At 43.2% G+C, this 19,225-nt stretch overlaps 1 protein-coding gene across 10 annotated transcripts in view; it reads right to left on the bottom strand.

Annotated features, from left to right (window-relative positions):
• Positions 1-19,225, bottom strand: part of TBL1X (transducin beta like 1 X-linked) — a 191,788-nt gene that overhangs the window by 24,692 nt on the left and 147,871 nt on the right. For all 10 annotated transcript variants that reach the window (XM_060233936.1, XM_060233940.1, XM_060233937.1 and 7 more), the window contains one exon: positions 2,799-2,944. In XM_060233936.1, the coding sequence (XP_060089919.1) occupies positions 2,799-2,944 (146 nt within the window). The remainder of the gene's footprint in view (positions 1-2,798; positions 2,945-19,225) is intronic.

The following is a 19,225-nucleotide window of genomic DNA, read 5'->3' as shown; positions in this document are numbered from 1 at the left end:
GGAGGTGGTCCTGCAGGTACCATTGGTCCCAGACCATTATGGGCTTTAAAGGTCAACACTGGAACCCTGAAGTAGATCTGGCACTCAACTTGAAGCCAATGCAGCAGGTGAAGCATGGGTTGAATGTGGATGTCATCGGGGTACCTGTAAAGTCTCACACTGCTGCATTCTGGACAAGCTGTAATTTTTGGATCAGCTTCAAGGGCAGCTCTACACAGAGTGAGTTACAGTAATCCAGCCTTGAGGTGACCTGTGTGTGGATCATGGTGACCAGGCTAGAGAGGAAGCGGCTCTCTCCATGAATGCCCTATCTCTCAGTATGTCAAGTTCCATTCTATTCTGAATTTGTCCTGCTAAAGTAAGAATATGTTTTTGTACAATTCATCGCTATAAGTCTGTGTCTGACTATGAAAACACATAGACAATATTTCCTTGCATCTTAATTCAGTCTGATCTAAAGCATGTTTATATGGAAGGTGGTTTAACATAGTTATTAAGAAGAAGACGACTGCAGATTTATACCCCACCTTTCTCTCTGAATCAGAGACTCAGAGCGGCTTACAATCTCCTATATCTTCTCCCCGCACAGCAGACACCCTGTGAGGTGGGTGGGGCTGAGAGGGCTCTCACAGCAGCTGCCCTTCCAAGGACAACTCCTATGAGAGCTATGGCTAACCCACGGCCATTCCGGCAGCTGTAAGTGGAGGAGTGGGGAATCAAACCTGGTTCTCCCAGATAAAGAGTCCGCACACTTAACCTCTACACCAAATTGGAAACATCCAATAAAATTCATTTACTTCCAAAATAAGAATGTTTTAAATCAGACTGAATTCAGTTCCCTGGATAAAATGCTGAATCATGTAGTAGTCTTTAAAAGCTTCCATTAGCACTGGAAAGCTTCCAGTACCATCTGAATTATATTTTGTATACTGATCACTCTAATAGCGTACCTATCTCATGTACATATGTAAACAAGAACAATGCATTAAAAATAGCAGATGGCATTTTTCTTACAAATGGACTTTTATTAAAGACAGGCGACCTAATTAGCATTTCCAAATGCTTAAGGCATTATGGCTTGGCAAAAAATTGCTTACAAACAGTATTTTCAGTTCAGCAGTTGAAATGGAAATTAGTATTTAAAATGGGCACTTCCCCAATCTGAAAATATAATTCAATTTGGATTGCTATAAGCAGCGTTTCGCTTGCAAATTAAGACAGCAGCAATTAAAAATATAATAGGACAGTCATTCTAAAAAAAGTCACCTTTTAATTACATTGACCTTAATGGGCTTAGAAGGCTGTAAATCTGTTTTGGATTGCACTATAAACCTCTAAAAACCAGCAGGTTTTGCCAGCTGCATGTTATATGCTGAACAGCTTTAGAAAGCAGCAATGTGTCAGCATTCAAATTTCACAGCAGTGTATACAAAGTTCAAGAAACAAACTTCTGTTTGTGATGGCATGGATATGTTTCTGTGCTCGTATACTTCTCCCTTCACTGAAGATTCCTTGGTTTCAGAACCCAAACTCTGATTGACAGTGACACGCAGATGCAAATCCCTAAATATAATGAAAACTTTCTTCTCCCTACAAAGTAGGATACTAACCTGGGAGTAAACTATGGTTACAAAACAACCATGGAAATATACGCATTTTGACTTTTGGATTCTTTTTTGCCCCATAAGTTTAAATGTGTCTGGAGTTTTTTTTTTTTAAAAAAACAAACCTATAAATTTGTCCCCCAGTGTTCCATGGAAGTATTTTTAAGTAAGTGGAAAAGATATAGCTCCTTCTGCAAACTGATAATCCTCCTAATAATCTAGACAACATGTCACTACAGAGAGATATAACGTACTTTCTGTAAAATACCACTGACCACCAACAAAATTTAAATGTTTTAATATTATTTTTCACCTTTTGTGGAAATGTGTTTTCAGGCTCTGGATGTTTTGGTATTATAAAGCAAAATATCTTCTACTAGCACTTTTAAAAAAAAAATGCGCGACATTTTTGTATGCCATACTACACTGGAATTTAGCTTGGGGTATTAATGTGTCACAGATAACAAAAAGATTTTTCAGGGTGTTCCCAAAGTATTAACCAGATCAATAACAAAATGAACTGAGAAATAAATCCCAGAAACTATATTTTAATTTGAGAAGTACTATGCTATGAGCCCCATTGTGCAAAGTGGTAAAGCTGCAGAACGGCAGTCCTAAACTCAACTCACGACCTGATTTCGATCCCAGCAGAAGCTGGGTTCAGGTAGCTGGCTCAAGATTGACTCAGCCTTCTATCCTTCCAAGGTCGGTAAAATGAGTACCCAGCTTGCTGGGGGGAAAGTGTAGATGACTAGCGAATGCAATGGCAAACCACCCCGTAAAAAGTCTGCCATGAAAACGTTGTGAAAGCCGCATCACCCCAGAGTTGGAAACGACTGGTGCTTGCACAGGGGACTACCTTTTTATGCTATGAGCAGTGGATACTACACTAGGCAGAATATCAATCTAAAGATACTTCTGTATTATCAGTAGAAGTCTTATTACTGACAGAATGCCTCAGAGGGAGTGTTGCCTCCTCCAATAGAAACTGAAACACACTTAAGTCGTGCACACAACTGAAATGTTTATATAACTACCAAAAATACTGTTGAGCTCTTCAGGTGCATGACAGAAGCCAGAAAGTTTATATTGAGACTATCTATGTAAAAACAGTTCTTTCAGATGTTCTCAAGGGTTAGGGTCAGCATCTGACATGTTCCTTTGTTTTCTGCACAAGGCAATGATGATACTTACCTCATTGATGCTGATCTCAGCTTCCACATACTGCAGACCTTTCTGAAGGATGGAGATGAGGGCAGCAGGTGGCACTAGTGTTCCATTGATGTTGGACTGGCTAATATGACTCTCTATTCCAAATGTAAAGGCAGAATGGGAGAAACCTGAAAGCAAGAAGAAAAACCATGATATGAAGTCTAACAATCCTTAGTGTGACACGTATACTAAATAAAAAGGCTGCTTAAAACTGTGACATGCCAACACAAAGATATCAAATTCACCAGATTGAGACAAATGGTCACAAAGAACATTGCCCTCTAAACTTCGTTTAATTTGTAAGCATACTTTACAGAAAGGGTGCTGCTGGGAAAAATAATTTGTGATAAAGCAAAACAAAAACTATACCTTCTCTTAAACAATAGAAAACTGTTTTAAAGGCTTTTTTCAGTTCACAGGCCCAGTTGCAATTCTGTATTTGTATACTGTTAATACACAAAACAAAAATCATATTTCTGCCCAAACCTTTCATTAATCTGACACACAGAGTATAACTATTTAACCAAATGAGAACTAAGCCCTCCCTCCCCAAAGGTAGACTCTTTTTTTTTAATTTTCACATTTTATTTAGTCATCTATCAATCAATATTGTTATACCACCCTTCCTCCAAGAGGGTGCAGATGTCATTCTCACTTTCTCCATTTCCCTTTATACAAGTCTTTGAACTAAATCAGAGTTAAGAGAATGTGATATACCCAAGGTTGCAAAGTAAACACTGTGTTTGAGTATTTATGACCTGGACCTGAACCTGGGACTTTCTAGACCTAACCTTGTAGTTTAACCACTACCTCAGATTAGTTCTCTGTTTGGAAACAACAAATTCAGCTGCACCATATGTAGATGGAATGCTGCCATCTGTTTACCACCCTTAACCTCCTATGCAAATTCTTTTCTTCATGTAAAGCTGTTTTTGTTCCTACTCCTAATCTAGGTGCCATGGAAGTACCAAACAAAGATCAAGGAAAAAGAAGGTAGTAGACCCCAGTATCTCAGGCAGCAATCAGTGTTCTCTATTCCTCAAGGATACCTTTATATCAGAAATCCTTCCTCAGCTACCTAAACTGAGGATGGCCAGGGGCCTGATTCACCCATCTGAGGAATGCTGAGAGAAGGCAGCAGCTGGGACCCAGGCAGATTGCTCAGATACAGCCAAGAACAAGACTGGAAGTCAGGCTGCAGGGAGGGTGTGGTCAGAAGGTAAGGCCAAGCCTGAACTTGGGGAAAGGCTGGGATGGGAGAAACTAAGAGGTACCCCTGAGTAGCAAGGGGAAGGAGCAGGTGCAGGAACCCCCTTCTCCTTCCCAATTCTGCGGCCAGTGGGCCAAATGCCTTCTGGTGGTGGGATGGCAGAAGGCAGAGAGACTGTCTCAGTTCTGTAGGAGCCTCACACTTTGTTTTCTCTCTGTTTTGAGAATGCGTTTAGGAGGAAGGGGGGAAATCCCTTTTTGGGAGAGTGTAAGTGTAGTGTTAGGTATATATGAGCTAATCAGAGATGTGTTGTTGCCAAAAGAACATACTAGAATAGCAGAAGGAAAACTGGATACTATTGTATGAAATAAAAGTATTACTTTATCACAAATATCTCCCACTTCATTTTCAGTGCAGTAGCTATCATGATTCAGTGCACATAGAAGGTGCCTTGCTGAAGTTTATCAAGAGTCAATTCTTAGTAGTCCCTCATCTTTGAACAACATTTGTATTTGAATTATACATCAATCTGATTTTTTAATTGAAACTGGTCACTCCAGTAGACCATTTATTTACCCTGGGAAATCTACAGGGATGCTGAAACTCTGTTCTTCTGGATCCCAAAGATTTTTCAATACTGTTACAGACGGCCAGCCCTGGCTGGCACAGACTGGCCTGATCTTGTCAGCTCTCAGAAACTAAGCAGGGTTAGTATTTGGATGGGAAACCATCAAAGAAGTCCAGGGTCTCTATGGAGACGAATGCAATGGTGAACTACCTCTGTTAGTCTCTTGCCTTGAAAACCTTACAGGGTCACCACAAGTCTGCTGTAACTTGATTGCCCTTTACACACACAGAGCGCCTGGCTGGGATTGGGAACAGCAGGATACTGTTTTGTAGTAGTTTATGAGCCATCCTGTAATGTAGATTGCAGGAGGTAACGTGTTTAGCATGAAGCTGCTGGGAAAGGTCATGTAGAGAATGAAGTGTCATCAAGATGCAGGTGACAACACTTTGTGTATAAAGAAACAGGATTAAATAGCTGGCTGCCCGAGTGAAACCTGAACATTTCATTTACTGCTGACTTTGATTAAATAATGTAATGCCACCTGCCAAAAAGAATATTATATTTATATTTACTGTTGAACATGTATACTGTGTTTACTGTTTAAGATGTATAATTATTTTTGTACATTCAATTTTTTAGATAATGAGAGTAATGGGGCAGGAGGAGAGAAAGGGAACACATTTTACCATGACTTGCTTGGTGTATAACTCTATATACACCTAACTTTACTGAAAAGTAAGGAATATTGTTGTCAATATCTGGATCTTATGCTGGCTATGGACAGAAAGGGGAAACAAGGTGGGAACCACAATATGGTCTGTGATGCTCTGCAGAATAGGTTGGAACATAAAAATACCTAACAGTAACCAAGTACAGAAGAACAAAATAAAGAGTATTTAATCTTTCTAGTTTAAGTTTCAAGACACAGATGTTCATTCTTCTTGTGCTATAAAAGGATTCTAGATTCCCATTCTCTACCACAGAATGAAATCTACTGTTAATAAACTTATGATAAATGCAGACTTTCATGCATAGTTCTATGCTGAAAGAATCTAAATGTTCTGAATTTTAAAAATGATAAACATCACAGTGTTTTGTCTGCAACAGTTCTAATTATGCTGACTTTTTAACAAAAAAAAGTTAAACACTCATTAGTACTAACTATAATAAGCATCAACGTAGCTGTAAGTTTTTAAGTAAAACCAACATGGGGTAATTAGCATACAAGCCTGCATTTTACTGTACTCTCATAATCATGATTAAACAATAGGCTATGTTGCATCTGCAATAGTTGACATGACAACTGACCAACACTCTTCCTCAGTTAACCTCTATTCCCAGTGGTTCTCAACCTGCAGGATGTGGCACCTGGAGGGGCACAGAGATATTGAAAGGGATCCATGAATCTATCCAGCTATGGCATGTTTCTGCTTACCCTCACCATTCCACCCCTGGCTTGCCTCTATGATGGCCATGACCCCTCCCCCCCCCAAAAAAAAACCCTGTTTCAGGCTCGATACCAACTGAAGTTAATCTACCAGCTAGTTTGCTGCAGTGTGGTCATACCTCACCAGCTGGGTCAATAGTCTCATCCAGGCAGGCAGCATCCAGCCAGCCTCACCTAGAGGTCCCCAAATGCATACTGGCCCAGTCAGGGTTGTTTGCCTAACTGCCTACTGCTTGGCTTCCCTAATCCCCCCCACATTTCTGGCAGCCCAGAAAGGCCCAGAACTACATCAGGCAGCTGCCAGGGGCCAGAAGCTTCACCAGGACACAGCATCTCCCTCTCAGCTGCCCCAGGGCAGCTTGATATGCATGAGGGAGAAGGAGCTGAATGGGGGGGGGGGGGGTAGCCTCTCCACTCATTATTACCCATTGACAATATATCAGTTTAACAAAGGCAAAGTCATATAATTTCTCTTTTTTTTCCCTCAGCAGTGTTAGCCTATGAAGAGCAAACTGAGAGGCAAGAAGGGCTTTTAGGAATCAGCATTAAATTCCTTTGGAGTATTACACTGGTATTAGTAGTACTTGAAACTAGAGCTCAGATTTGTTTTGTGTGTGTGATCAAGTCACAGTTGACTTATGGCGATCCCAAGGCAAGAGACATTCAGAGGTGATTTGCCATTGCCTGCCTCTGCATCATGACCCTGGCATTTCTTGGAGGTCTATCATCCAAATACTAGCCAGGGCTGACCCTGCTTAGCTTCTCAGATCAGGCTAGCCTGGGCTATCTAGGTCAGGGCTCGGTTTTGCTATTTGTGAAGAAATAAAGAACATCACCAATCTGCATTTCCCTCCCAACTCAACACGCACTCTCCTCATGTTAAGGCATTTTTAAATGTTAGTAGCTTCTGTTTAGAAATAGAGCCACTTATCTTGCCTCACACATCTGAAGTGAACTCTGACTCAAGAAATATTATGCTGGAGTAAACGTTTGCTACTTGTTCAGGTGACACTAGACTTCTCATTTATTTGGCCAGCTAGATTTTGAGGGGTGGGGATCAGTTTTGTGTTCTGAGATTCTTGATATTATTTTAGGACTATCACTGTCTGCCTTTGTATGTTGCCTCTAGAGTTATAGAGGAAGAAGCAGATCTTCTTCGTGGTCTCTGTGCTTCACACTCATGGGATAGAGCACCTGCGGCGATCTCCGAATCGGTACCTAAAAGGCCCGGGATTTTTTCGTGCTCGGCACCAGTGGGCATGCGCAGGCATCCCAGTACGCATGCTTGCCGGCGCCAGCACGAGGATCTCCTTTCGTGTCCCCGGTCGGTAAAGTAACCTTTGGATTATTTCTCCTAGTTGTATATAGCCCGTTTGTTGTTTTCTTAGTGTAGTTTGTTAGGTAGTTGTTAAGGTAGTTAGTGTTGTTTAAAAAAAATAAATTTGTTGGACTTTGCCCTTCGGGGCCATGTTTTTCCTCCGTTTTCCCCCTCAGAGTTATTCCTGTGTGGCTTTTTTCTGGCGTCTATGAAAAGGCATTGGGGTTTTTTTTAGGAGGTGCCGTTCCTGTGGAAAAAAGATTGCCCCTCCTGATGGCCACTCCCTCTGTCTCCTGTGTTTGGGCGAGGAACACCGCATAGATTCTTGTCTGCACTGTCTGAGTTTCTCAAAACAGACGCGTAAGAATCGTGCAGCGAGACTTTTGGCCGCATTGGTGGAATAGGCACTTGGTCCTTCAAAGATGGCATCGGGCCTGTCGGTATCGATGGGAAAAGCCGCGGCCCCGACGGTCACATCAGTCGACATGTTGCCGATTCAGACCGATATGCCAGTCGAGCGAGGGCATTCCACAAGGCGACCCTCTGAAGAGTCAGTGGACACCCTGGCTAAGAAGTGTTCGGGATGACTCGGGGACCCGATCATCCTTACTGAAGAAGGCAAAATCCAAGGAGAAGTGGAAGAAAAGATCCTCCCGCACTCCTTCCCCTTCTCAGGACGTTTTGGCATCAAAGCAGGCTGCTCCACCCAGGAAGATCTTGGCGTCGGAGCCCTTCGGTGTCGAGAGACAGTGCTTCGCAGCAGTTGCGTTTGTCGGCATTGGAGCATGAGATCGACTTGATCCAACGTTCCCACTCATTGGGATCGCGTCGTCGAAGTGAGAGTGGCTCTGTCTCGGAGGTAGGAGTTTCGGTACCGATGGAGCCATCAGCACCACTGGATCAGGCGCTGGGACGGAGAGAGCTGAAACCAACCACCATAGCTCATCGTTTCCCACCGCTTCCACCGTAGGATCAGTGCCAGTGGCCTTCTCCCTATGCCTACCCATACCCACCGTACCAATGGTTCCCCCCTCGTGAATTTGCTGAGTGGAGGAAGTCCAGGCTTGGTCGTCATGTCAATTTGGTCAGCCGTGAGAGCGTCAACGCCGGTACTTTCAGAACATTCTTTGAAGAGGGATTCTTCGTCGTCGGACTCCAAGGTTGGTACCGACGATCCGGACAGGGCTTTGGAGCCTTTGCCAGTGTTGCATACCGCTGAGGATCTTCCCATATCATCATCGGAGGATCTAAAGTTGTATGGGGACCTGGTGAAGAGGATGGCACTCTTCCTCTTCCTTCCGGTGACACAACCGCAACCAGTCGTAGATGATACCGTATTCGACATCATGCGGCGGGACACGTCGACGGAGCCTTGGGCGAAGCCGGCTTCTACACCTGTGTCTTCAAGGAGATTGGACCACATGTACCGCGTCCAAGGGGCTGGTGCTGAATTCCTGTTCACCCACCCGAAGCCAAACTCGGTGGTTGTATCCTCCTCATCTAATGCATGCAAGACTCACTCCACCCCACCGGACAAGGAGGGATAGAAGCTGGATAATGTTGGGAGGAAGTTTTATTCTGCTGGAGCGTTGGGGGTAAAGGTATCTAACTATGCTGCGTGCATGGTTAGATACCAATACTCTGTGTGGGAACAACTCAGCCCCCTCCTGTCTTCCCTGAGCGAGGAAAAGAGGTCTACTGCTAAGAAGCTGCAGAAGGAAGGAAGGCTTTGCTGTAGCCAAGCAACAACTGGCTGCAGCAAAGCACATGGTGAACGTGTCAGCAAAAACAATCACATCTGCTGTCTGCCTCTGCCGCCACTCCTGGCTCAGATCGACAGCCCTTCGGCCGGACACCAGGGCCTTCGTTGAAGATCTGCCCTTCGAGGGCGAAGGACTCTTCAGCTCGACCATGGACAATGCTCTTCAGGAGACGGATAAGAGCATAAAGACTTCTTCTAGGGCTGCTAAACCAAAACAGTGGCATAAACCCTGGTCCAAGAAGCCATACCAAAAATTCTCCCCAGAACAACAGTGGAGACCTCGCTCTGCCCAACCTGAGAGTAGGTCCCCATACAGGGGGAACAACAGAAACCGCTACACTTCAGCTCAGACCACTGGCAAGTCTAAGGGTGCTCTCCCGCAAACGCAGGGCCTTTGACTTTCTGGTAGCACGCGTCACCACCCCCACTTCTTCCAACTATACGCCTTCATACATTCCTCCCGGCTTGGGAGTCCATCTCTACAGACAGGTGAGCTCTTTCCATCATCACAGAAGGCTACAAAATAGACTTCGCTCAGGTTCCGAACCAATCCGTGATAATCACCACACCCCCTTCCCCACCTCTGCTGGTGGAGGTGAGCAACCTCCTACAGAAACAAGCCACAGAACGGGTCCCGGTGGAGGCCAGAACGGGATGGGGGTCTGAGACCAATCATGGACCTTCGGAATCGGAACACGTTTATTGTGTACCAGAAGTTCAGAATGTCCACTCTGCAAACAATTCTTCCCCTCATCAACCAAGGGGACTGGATGGCAAAGCTGGACCTCAAGGATGCCTACTTCCACGTCAGCATCTATCCTGCGTACAGGCATTTCCTTCGGTTTGCAGTAGGTTCCCACCACTTCCAGTTCAAAGCCCTTCCTTTTGGTCTGTCCATTGTACCTCGTGTGTTCACCAAGATGATGAGCATTGTGGCTGCTCATCTCCGGCTTCAGGGGATAGTCGTCTTTCCATACATCGACGATTGGCTCCTTGTGGCGGCGTTGAATTAAAGTCTGTCCAGCCATATTACCACCACTCTTCGTCTTCTTCACACCTTAGGTCTGCAGGTCAACATGGAAAAGTCACATCTTACTCCATCACGGACAGTTCAGTTCATAGGGGCTTTGTTGGATACGAACCTTCACTGTGCCTTTCTGCCTCAACAGAGAGCGATGGACATCATCAATCTTGTCAATCTTTTACAGAGTTGGAAGTGGGGCACGGCGCAACAGCTGCAGCGGATGCTGGGGCTGATGGTGGCAACTACAAGCATGCTGCTGTTTGCGAAATTGAGGATGAGAGGCCTGCAACTGTGGTTTCTTCGACAGTTTCGACCCTTAAGAGACTCACCTCGGAAGAGGTTTGTAATTCCATCTGTGACACTCAGAACACTGCAGTGGTGGAAATTAAAGGACAACATTTGTCAGGGAGCTCCCTTCCACCTACCTGCAACAACAGTGACGATCACCACAGATGCGTCTTTGTGGGGATGGGGGGCTCACATGGACTCTCTGTGTGTGGGGGGCCCTTGGCTTTCTCAATTGACTCACTGTCCTTCACAACTGACTCACCTGGAACTGCTGGCAGTTCATTTTGCTCTTCGGTCTTTCCGCCCCATAGTGGCGGGGAAGGTTGTTGCACTACTAACAGACAATACTACTGCCCTATGTTATATCAACAGACAGGGAAGGACAGTTTCTTGACGGCTCTGTGCGCAGGCACTGGAACAATGGTCAGAGTGCCTGGAGCACGACATCTTTGTGAAGGTTGCGCACCTCCCAGGGGTGCTCAATCTGCAAGTGAATTCATTGAGCAGGGGTGCAGCTTCCCCGCACGAGCGGGAGATACAGTGGCGCTTCCTTCAACCTGTGTTTCAGCTCTGGGGGTACCCTCAGGTGGATGTGTTTGCCACAGCCAGAAACCAAAAGTGTCCTCTGTTTTGTTCCAGAGGGGGCACAGATTCAGAGTCGTTGGGAGACAGTCTGTTGTTCCCGTGGCAAGGTCGGCTCCTATATCTGTTCCCACCTCTGCCACTGCTGACAAGAGTTGTCAACAAAATCACAAGAGAGAGGCCATGCTGCATCCTGGTGACACCGTGGTGGTTTCGGCAGAATTGGTTCCCGATCTTGCTTTAACTGGCGAGGGGGGTCTTCTACCAGTTTCTGGTGGAACAGGACCTTCTGTCGGCTCAGGATGGTCATGTTTTCCATCACAATGTGCCTCACCTGAAGCTGACAGCGTGGTTCATCGACCCTGTGAGTTCTTCAGCGGAGTCCAATACGTCTTCCTAAACAGCAGGAAGTTGTCTACCTGTGCTTCCTATGATAGGAAGTGGTGAAAGTTTCTTCAGTTTTTAGTTGATCCTACAGTTTCACCCCAACAGGTGGGACTATCGGTGATTTTTGAATTTTTGTTATCTCTGGTGGATGCTGGCCTTGCTTTTTCATCGGTTAAAGTTTATTTGGCAGCAATTTCTGTGTTCCATGAGCCAGTTGAAAGGCATTCCGTTTTTGCACACCCTCATTCTAAGAGGTTTTTGAAGGGCCTGCTTAGGCTTCATCCTCCATCGAGATCACCCCCACAGTTGTGGGACTTGACTTTAGTGTTGGACAGGTTGACTCGGCGTTCCTTCGAGCCAATGTCCACATATTCGTTACAGCTTCTATCTTGGAAGACAGCTTTTTTGGTAGCAATCATATCGGCACGCCGTGCAGGGGAGCTCACGGCTATGCGTTGTTACTACCCATATCTAGTTTTTTAGGAGTCTGGAGTGTCATTAGCTCCTGATATTTCTTTTCTCCCCAAGGTGGTTTCTCAGTTTCACCTTAAGTTAGAAGTTTGGTTGCCTACTTTTTATCCTGCACCTTCCTCAGATGAGGAACGTGGGTGGCATGCTTTGGACATCAAGCGTGCCTTATTGTTTTATTTGAGTCGCTTCAAGGGTTTTCGTAAGGACCAGCGTCTTTTTGTTTCTTATGCTGCTCCTAAGTTGGGCTCCAGAATTTCATCACAGTGGCTTTTAAAGTGGCTCACTGAGACTATTAAACTGTGCTACTTGTTGGCAAAGAAGCCGTTGCCTGGGCCCATTCGTGGACACTCTACAAGAGCGATGGCGACGTCGGTGGCGTTCCTGAAAGGTGTTTCCCTGACGGACGTTTGCAAGGCTGCCACCTGGTCCTCTCCGCATGCTTTCATGAAGCACTACGCTCTGGATGTGCATGCTCAGCAAAGGACTCGTCTGGGAGCTGCGGTGCTGCAAGCTGTCTCTTCTGGTTGACCGTCTTCCTGCCTCCAGGTATGTCTTGCTTGCTAATCTCCCATGAGTGTGAAGCACAGAGACCACAAAGAAGATAGACAGGTTGCTTACCTGTAACTGTAGATCTTTGAGTGGTCATCTGTGCATTCACACTACCTGCCCTCCTTCCCAACTGCTGACGGTCTCCCTCCAGTAGGGGCTTCCAGCGGTCAGGAAGGAACTGGTGGGATCCTCACGCTAGCGCCAGCGAGCATGCGTACTGGGACGCCTGCGCATGCCCGCTGGTGCCAAGCACGAAAAAATCCTGGGCTTTTTAGGTACCGATTCAGGGATTGGCGCAGGCGCTCCATCCCATGAGTGTGAATGCACAGATGACCTCTCGAAGATCTACAGTTACAGGTAAGCAACCTGTCTTTTCAAGGCAGCAGCCAGCAATCCGCTCTGATTGTCCCCCAGAATTCCTCCTTGAATTTTGCACAGGATCCCAGAATTAGTAAAACTGACAAGCTTCATATACTTACATCATACAACTGCACACCTTTGCTTAAAATACCTGCCATCCCTCCCACTTCCAGTAACTAAATATCTGTGGTAGAATAAGTTAAGAAAATCCAGTAATTTTTTTTAAATCCTTAGATATTGTTTATATTTAATGTCTGTGGTTTACTGAGGAACAATTGAAATAATCATTACAGTGGTTCTGATCATTTTTATATCTAGATCTTGCACATATACATATTACTGCTTTCAAATGTACATAGATGCTGTTGTGTTTACTAAAATACAAATTCATTTAAAACTGTTACTGAATTCATAGTATATTTTCATTGTGCATGTTCTCATTTTTAATGGATCTTCTCAATCAATGGACAATAACAGTGGAACTAATATAATGTAGAGGTTCTAAGGCTACCAACTCTAACTTGGGAAATTCCTGGAGATTTGGAGGTGGAGCCCGGGAAAGTGTGTTCTGAGGAGGGGAGAGACCTCAGCAGGGTATAGTGCCATGGAGTCCACCCTCCATAGCAGCAAGTTTCTCCAAGAGAACTGATCTCTGAAGTGTTGAAATCAACTGAAATTCTGGGAGAATTCCAGACCCCATCTAGTGGCTGGCAACCATAAGGAGTCTGCAACAAGCTTTCATATTTAAAAGGTGTCCTCACAGTCAAAAAGTTTGTGAACCACTGTTCTATGTGCCATTAATGAAGTGGCTAGTTCACAATCATTTTTGACATCAATTGTTCTCTATGCAATTACATGCACATATCTTGCAACTGTATGGATAAAGCACTGTGTGATTCATGAGTACCTCCGTACACTTTTTAGTAATTTTCATGGTTGCTGGAATATGCAATCACAGAAAATTATGACAAGATGAACCTCTCATATAAAAACTAAAGCACCTTCCAGAGATGACGTATGCAACACAGGAATATGTTATACTAAGATAATTTAGAATAAGAGCTGGTTAGTAAAATATAAGGACTGTGTCTGAGACTTTTTTTTAAAGGGGAGACCTAATTTCACATTTAATGGTTAATGATGGGGAGGGAGACATATATGCATGTGGGAAGGCAGGACAAAAGAGTGGAAAGGCAGGACAAAAGAGTGGAAAATAAAACTGCACAAACAATTATCACCTTTTTTTCAACAGCAAGTAAAACCAAGCATTACAAAAGTACAAGGGGGGGAAACTGACCATACTACAGGGTTTTTAACAGAAAGTTGTCACGTTCTCCTCTGGCTTAGAAGTAGGTAAAAAACCTTTGAACTGAAAACATACCCACCTGTCAAATGCTCCATTCATTTATAAGCTCTGCATGTTAATAGTTTCCCCCAGTAATAGCACCCTGTCACACTGTAAGTAAATTGCATTTGAACGTACATGTAACCTATCCAACTAAGTCAAGGCCTTTTGGAAAATAATTCCCTGTTCTGGGCTGCAAAACTTCTAGTCCATTTCAAGGGCTGAATATGCGAGGTATGAAATCTCAAAATAACCAAGAGATATTTAACATCAATTCAGTACATTATGTATTACTGGATGTTTAGAATCAAAGATCTGTCTTTTTAACCATACAATACAGCACAATAGCCTGTACCCACCTTTCAGCCTTACTCCATCATAAAGACCTTCCTCCAAACTCCCTTTTGCCAGAGGAACAACTTCTTAAACAGAAAAAGGTTTCAAGCTTTTGTTGAGTGAAATGGTAGCATTTTCCTCCTCTGGCTATGTTTACTTCCCTCAAAAATAATGTTTCTAAACACACCATGAGCTGATCCTTCCATTACATTTCAGAGACTGACTACACCTTAAAGTAGAATGGGCAGAAGAGAAATGGACTTTAAAAAAGCAATTTATATTGATGTAAAAATTTACATATCAGGAGCCCACAATTATTCTAGATCCTTTTGTTGGAGCTGTTCTCTACTTCCAAAGATGCAAGTTCAACTGAAAATGAACCCAGGTACAAAATACACACAGTGTCTTATCAAGTGTGGACGGTATCTGAAGAAGTGTTCATGCACACAAAAGCTTATACCAACAGTAAAACTTTGTTGGTCTTAAAGTTGCCACTGAACTCAAACTTTATTCACAATTGTGTTATTAAAAAGTTGTAACTGCTGATCTGATCTACTTAACATTATAAAGAAACATAAGCTTGATTCTCCATGGATACCCCTTTTACAATTGATGAGTCACACATTTAATTTATACTTAGATATGTAAAACCTGAAGTGAAGAGCAAAATGTTTGAGGATACATATATTTCCATGCTAATTTTTATCTGACCAGCAGAGGTTTCAAATTCTGTCAAAGCAAGCCATTTTATGACAGAAATTAAAGGTACAATAACTAAGGGCCACTGCTCAAGATTTAAACTCAACAGAGTGGATGCTTGAAATGGTCACTGCATCTGGGTAGCTACTTCATGCAATCTAGTATTTGAGGTACTTAAATACTTTAGATTGGTGTACAATCAATATGGGATGGCCTATCTACATGCAGAATGCCTGGCACTATCCAGTGGGCATCAATGCTCAATGCACTGCAAGACATATGAAATGCTGCCCTTTTATGAAACATCTGTCAGCAGCCCTAAGGAAAAATATTAAAATTCAGTCCAAGGCAGACTAAACTAAAAGTGAAAGAACATAGAACATTTTGAAAAATGGACAAATATCGAAAAAAATCAAAATAAAAAAACCCTATTAATGTAGTATCTCTTTATAAGGACTAACCAAATGCCCATTACAAAGTTTAGAAACTACTGGTATCCTCCCATAATTGCACTATAGTTGGCAATGCACGTATTGATTGCAGACTAACTTGTACTGATTCTTTTTATCCCTCTGTCAGCTGGTGAAGAATGAACATCTGTATGCTGTCAGCTATGAGGGATGAAGTTGAAAGATGGCTGAATAGATACAGTATGTCACAGAAGTGAGTACACCCCCTCACATTTTGTATTTAAGTATTAAATATTTAAGTATATCTTTTCATGTGACAACACTGAAGAAGTGACACTTGGCTACAATGTGAAGTAGTGAGTTTACAGCTTGTATAACAGTGTAAATGTGCTGTCCCCTCAGAATTACGAAACACACAGCCATTAATGTCTAAACTGCTGGCAACAAAAGTGAGTACACCCCTAAGTGATAATGTCCAAATGGGGCCCAAGTAGCCGTTTTCCCTCCCTAGTGTCATGTGACTCGTTAGCGGTACAAGGTATCAGGTGTGAAGGGGAACAGCTTATTGCTCTCACTCCCTCATACTGGTCACTGGAAGTTCCACATGGCACCTCATGGCAATGAACTCTCTGAGGATCTGAAAAAATGAGTTGTTGCTCTACATAAAGATGGCCTAGGCTATAAGAAGATTGCCAAGACCCTGAAACTGAGCTGCAGCATGGTGGTCAAGACCATACAGTGGTTTAACAGGATAGGTTCCACTCAGAACAGGCCTCGTCATGGTCGATCAAAGAAGTTGAGTGCCCGTGCTCAGCGTCATATTCAGAGGTTGGCTTTGGGGAATAGACATATGAGTGCTGCCAGCATTGCTACAGAGGGTGAAGGGGTGGGGGGTCAGCCTGTCAGTGCTCAGACCATACGCCGCACACGGCATCAAATTGGTCTGCAGGGCTGTCATCCCAGAAAGAAGCCTCTTCTAAAGATGATGCACAAGAAAGCCTACAAACAGTTTACTGCAGACAAGAAGACTAAGGAAATGTATTTCTGGAACCACGTCCTGTGGTCCGATGAGACCAAGATAAACTTATTTGGTTCAGGTGGTGTCAAGCGTGTGTGGCGGTAACCAGGTGAGGAGTGCAAAGACAAGTGTGTCTTGCCTACAGTCAAGCATGGTGGTGGGAATGTCATAGTCTGGGGCTGCCTGAATGCTGCCAGCACTGGGGAGCTACAGTTCATTGAGGGAACCATGAATGCCAACATGTACTGTGACATACTGAAGCAGAGCATGATCCCCTCTCTTCGGAGACTGGGCCTCAGGGCAGTATTCCAACATGATAATGACCCCAAACACACCTCCAAAACAACCACTGCCTTGCTAAAGAAGCTGAGGGTAAAGGTGATGGACTGGCCAAGTATGTCTCCAGACCTAAACCCTATTGAGCATCTGTGGGGCATCCTGAAATGGAGGGTGGAGGTGTGCAAGGTCTCTAACATCCACCAGCTATGTGATGTCGTTATGGAGGAGTGGAAGAGGACTCCAGTGGCAACCTGTGAAGCTCTGGTGAACTTTCACCATCCACAGTGGTAAATGTTCTAAATTCCTCCTTCTCCAGATTATTATCTCTGTCTATGAATCTGAATATGAACAGAAGAACCATGTACACTGCCCTTATATCAGGAAAGAAAGGATGGGATAAAAGTATGACACATAGATCATATTTTTTTAATCCCACCTTTTGCATAAAAAGATCAGGGTTTTTTCCCTGTCTGTTCTCACAACGACAAGTTCCCCTACCTCTCTGGGTATCTCCTCACAACTACTCTATTAAGTAGATTAAGCTAAGAAGGTAACTGGCTAAAAAGTACCCAACAGGCTGCATGACAGAGTGAAGACTGAGTCCCCCCAAATCCTCATCCACTACAACACAATCTTCTTCATTCCAACTACATAGAGGGAGAGAAGAAAGCTTCTCCTTTCATCTCATGTGTAGGATTCTCTGGAAATTTACCAGGACAGCTTTGGCAACTTAACCGCTCTCCATGTCTATTACTAAATGCCAGCAAGGACAAAGTTCTTCAGTTTTCCTAACCCTACAGCCTGGGAGACTTGGCAGAACCACTTATTTTCAAATAAAAATAAATAAAAGGGAATTAGGTGAGGTATATGACTGTTTCCAGTTGATAACCTTAATGCAATAAATATAATACCATATACAATTCTCCAAGGAGGGAAGTCCTAATTTCTGAACTGGGTTGTCAATCTCACTACTATGATTAATTTAACAGCAAATAATCCCTACCATGCTCCAACAACCCTTTTGTCTGGACAGTGTCTGCTAAACTGGGCCTTTAATTAATATAAAGAGCTGAATAAAGGCACTTATTCAGCAGGGTCAATCAATAAAGTTGAAACAATAATATGAATGTGTGTTTGAAATGCTATTAGTTTTATAAGATGATGCAGTGTACTAATATATGTAGTTTGTAGATGGCCATACAGCCTTACTTTCCTTTTCCTATTTATGGCATACCTCAGTTAATACATTGTTATGTTATTTTAAAGGTGGGAACCAATGTGTTACTACTATTATTTCCACAATTCCCAGAAATGCATCCTGTATTACAAGTTATCTGAGAGAACTGTAGAGCCAGACATGTATATTTCACACAGCTGCCAAAACTATAAGCATGGCTTCATATAAAAACAGTTACACCTTCTTACTTTGGTAACTGATCCTATTGGAAACTGTAAGAATTTGGAGGAACTTAGGGCTCAGTAGGAACATGATAGAAGTTTCAATAAGCTAAGAAAGGATCTTTTGACTAGCCTTATTTAGGCTTTTGACAAACCTACTTGCTTGTGGCAGGACTGTAGAAGAACAAAGAATTATAAAGCAAACATTTTACATATTTTGTTTTAAGTTAATGTAACATTTGACCTGAAGAACAGAAGGGTGTTTTTCCCCCCTTCCATTCAACCAAGTTACATAAGCTGGTCAGAAAAATATAAGATCTTTTTCTATGGTTGGGTGCAAAGCAGACCCTCTTTTAGCAACACACATGAACATTATCTTTCAATTTGTTCCTTGGGGGAAAGGTTAACTGAGGTAATGGAGACATATCCAGGTTCATTTCTAAAGCAAGGAAGATCATGCTTAGCCCTAAGCAGTGTTCTGCAGTCGGTCATAACAACCACCTGTAAACAGCAGCCATGAATAGGCTGTCACTGTTGACATACTGTAATGAGCCAGCAAGGCTTTCAAACACTGAAATTTTCCACAGATGGTCACTGTCACTTTTTTCCCCAGCTGAAATACTTTTCCTGAAATTCTACTCTGGCACACTGCAGCCTGCCTTAAGTTTTTTTTAAAATAATGTATCAGTAACTTCCAAAATAACTAACTGCTGAGAAAAGTGTAGTTAAAAATGGTCTACCTCTTTAATATTCTACATGCCAAGTAGTCAGATTTCAATAGTTTGTTTCATATCTGCAGTGAAAATATCTAGAAAGAAGCAAGAAAAAACTCTATTTCTAGTCAAATGAATAATTTAAAACACTTCCTTCTTTTAAGATTGCCTGAATTCAAATTCAAGTTCTATCAAAGGCACACAGGAATTTTAATAGTGATTCCATATATTGTAAATTGACAACT

The sequence above is a fragment of the Heteronotia binoei genome, chromosome 3, assembly GCF_032191835.1.
Source record: "Heteronotia binoei isolate CCM8104 ecotype False Entrance Well chromosome 3, APGP_CSIRO_Hbin_v1, whole genome shotgun sequence".
Lineage (NCBI taxonomy): Eukaryota > Metazoa > Chordata > Lepidosauria > Squamata > Gekkonidae > Heteronotia > Heteronotia binoei.
Note: the sequence above shows the minus strand (reverse complement) of the source record. Positions and strands in the feature narration are given on the sequence as shown.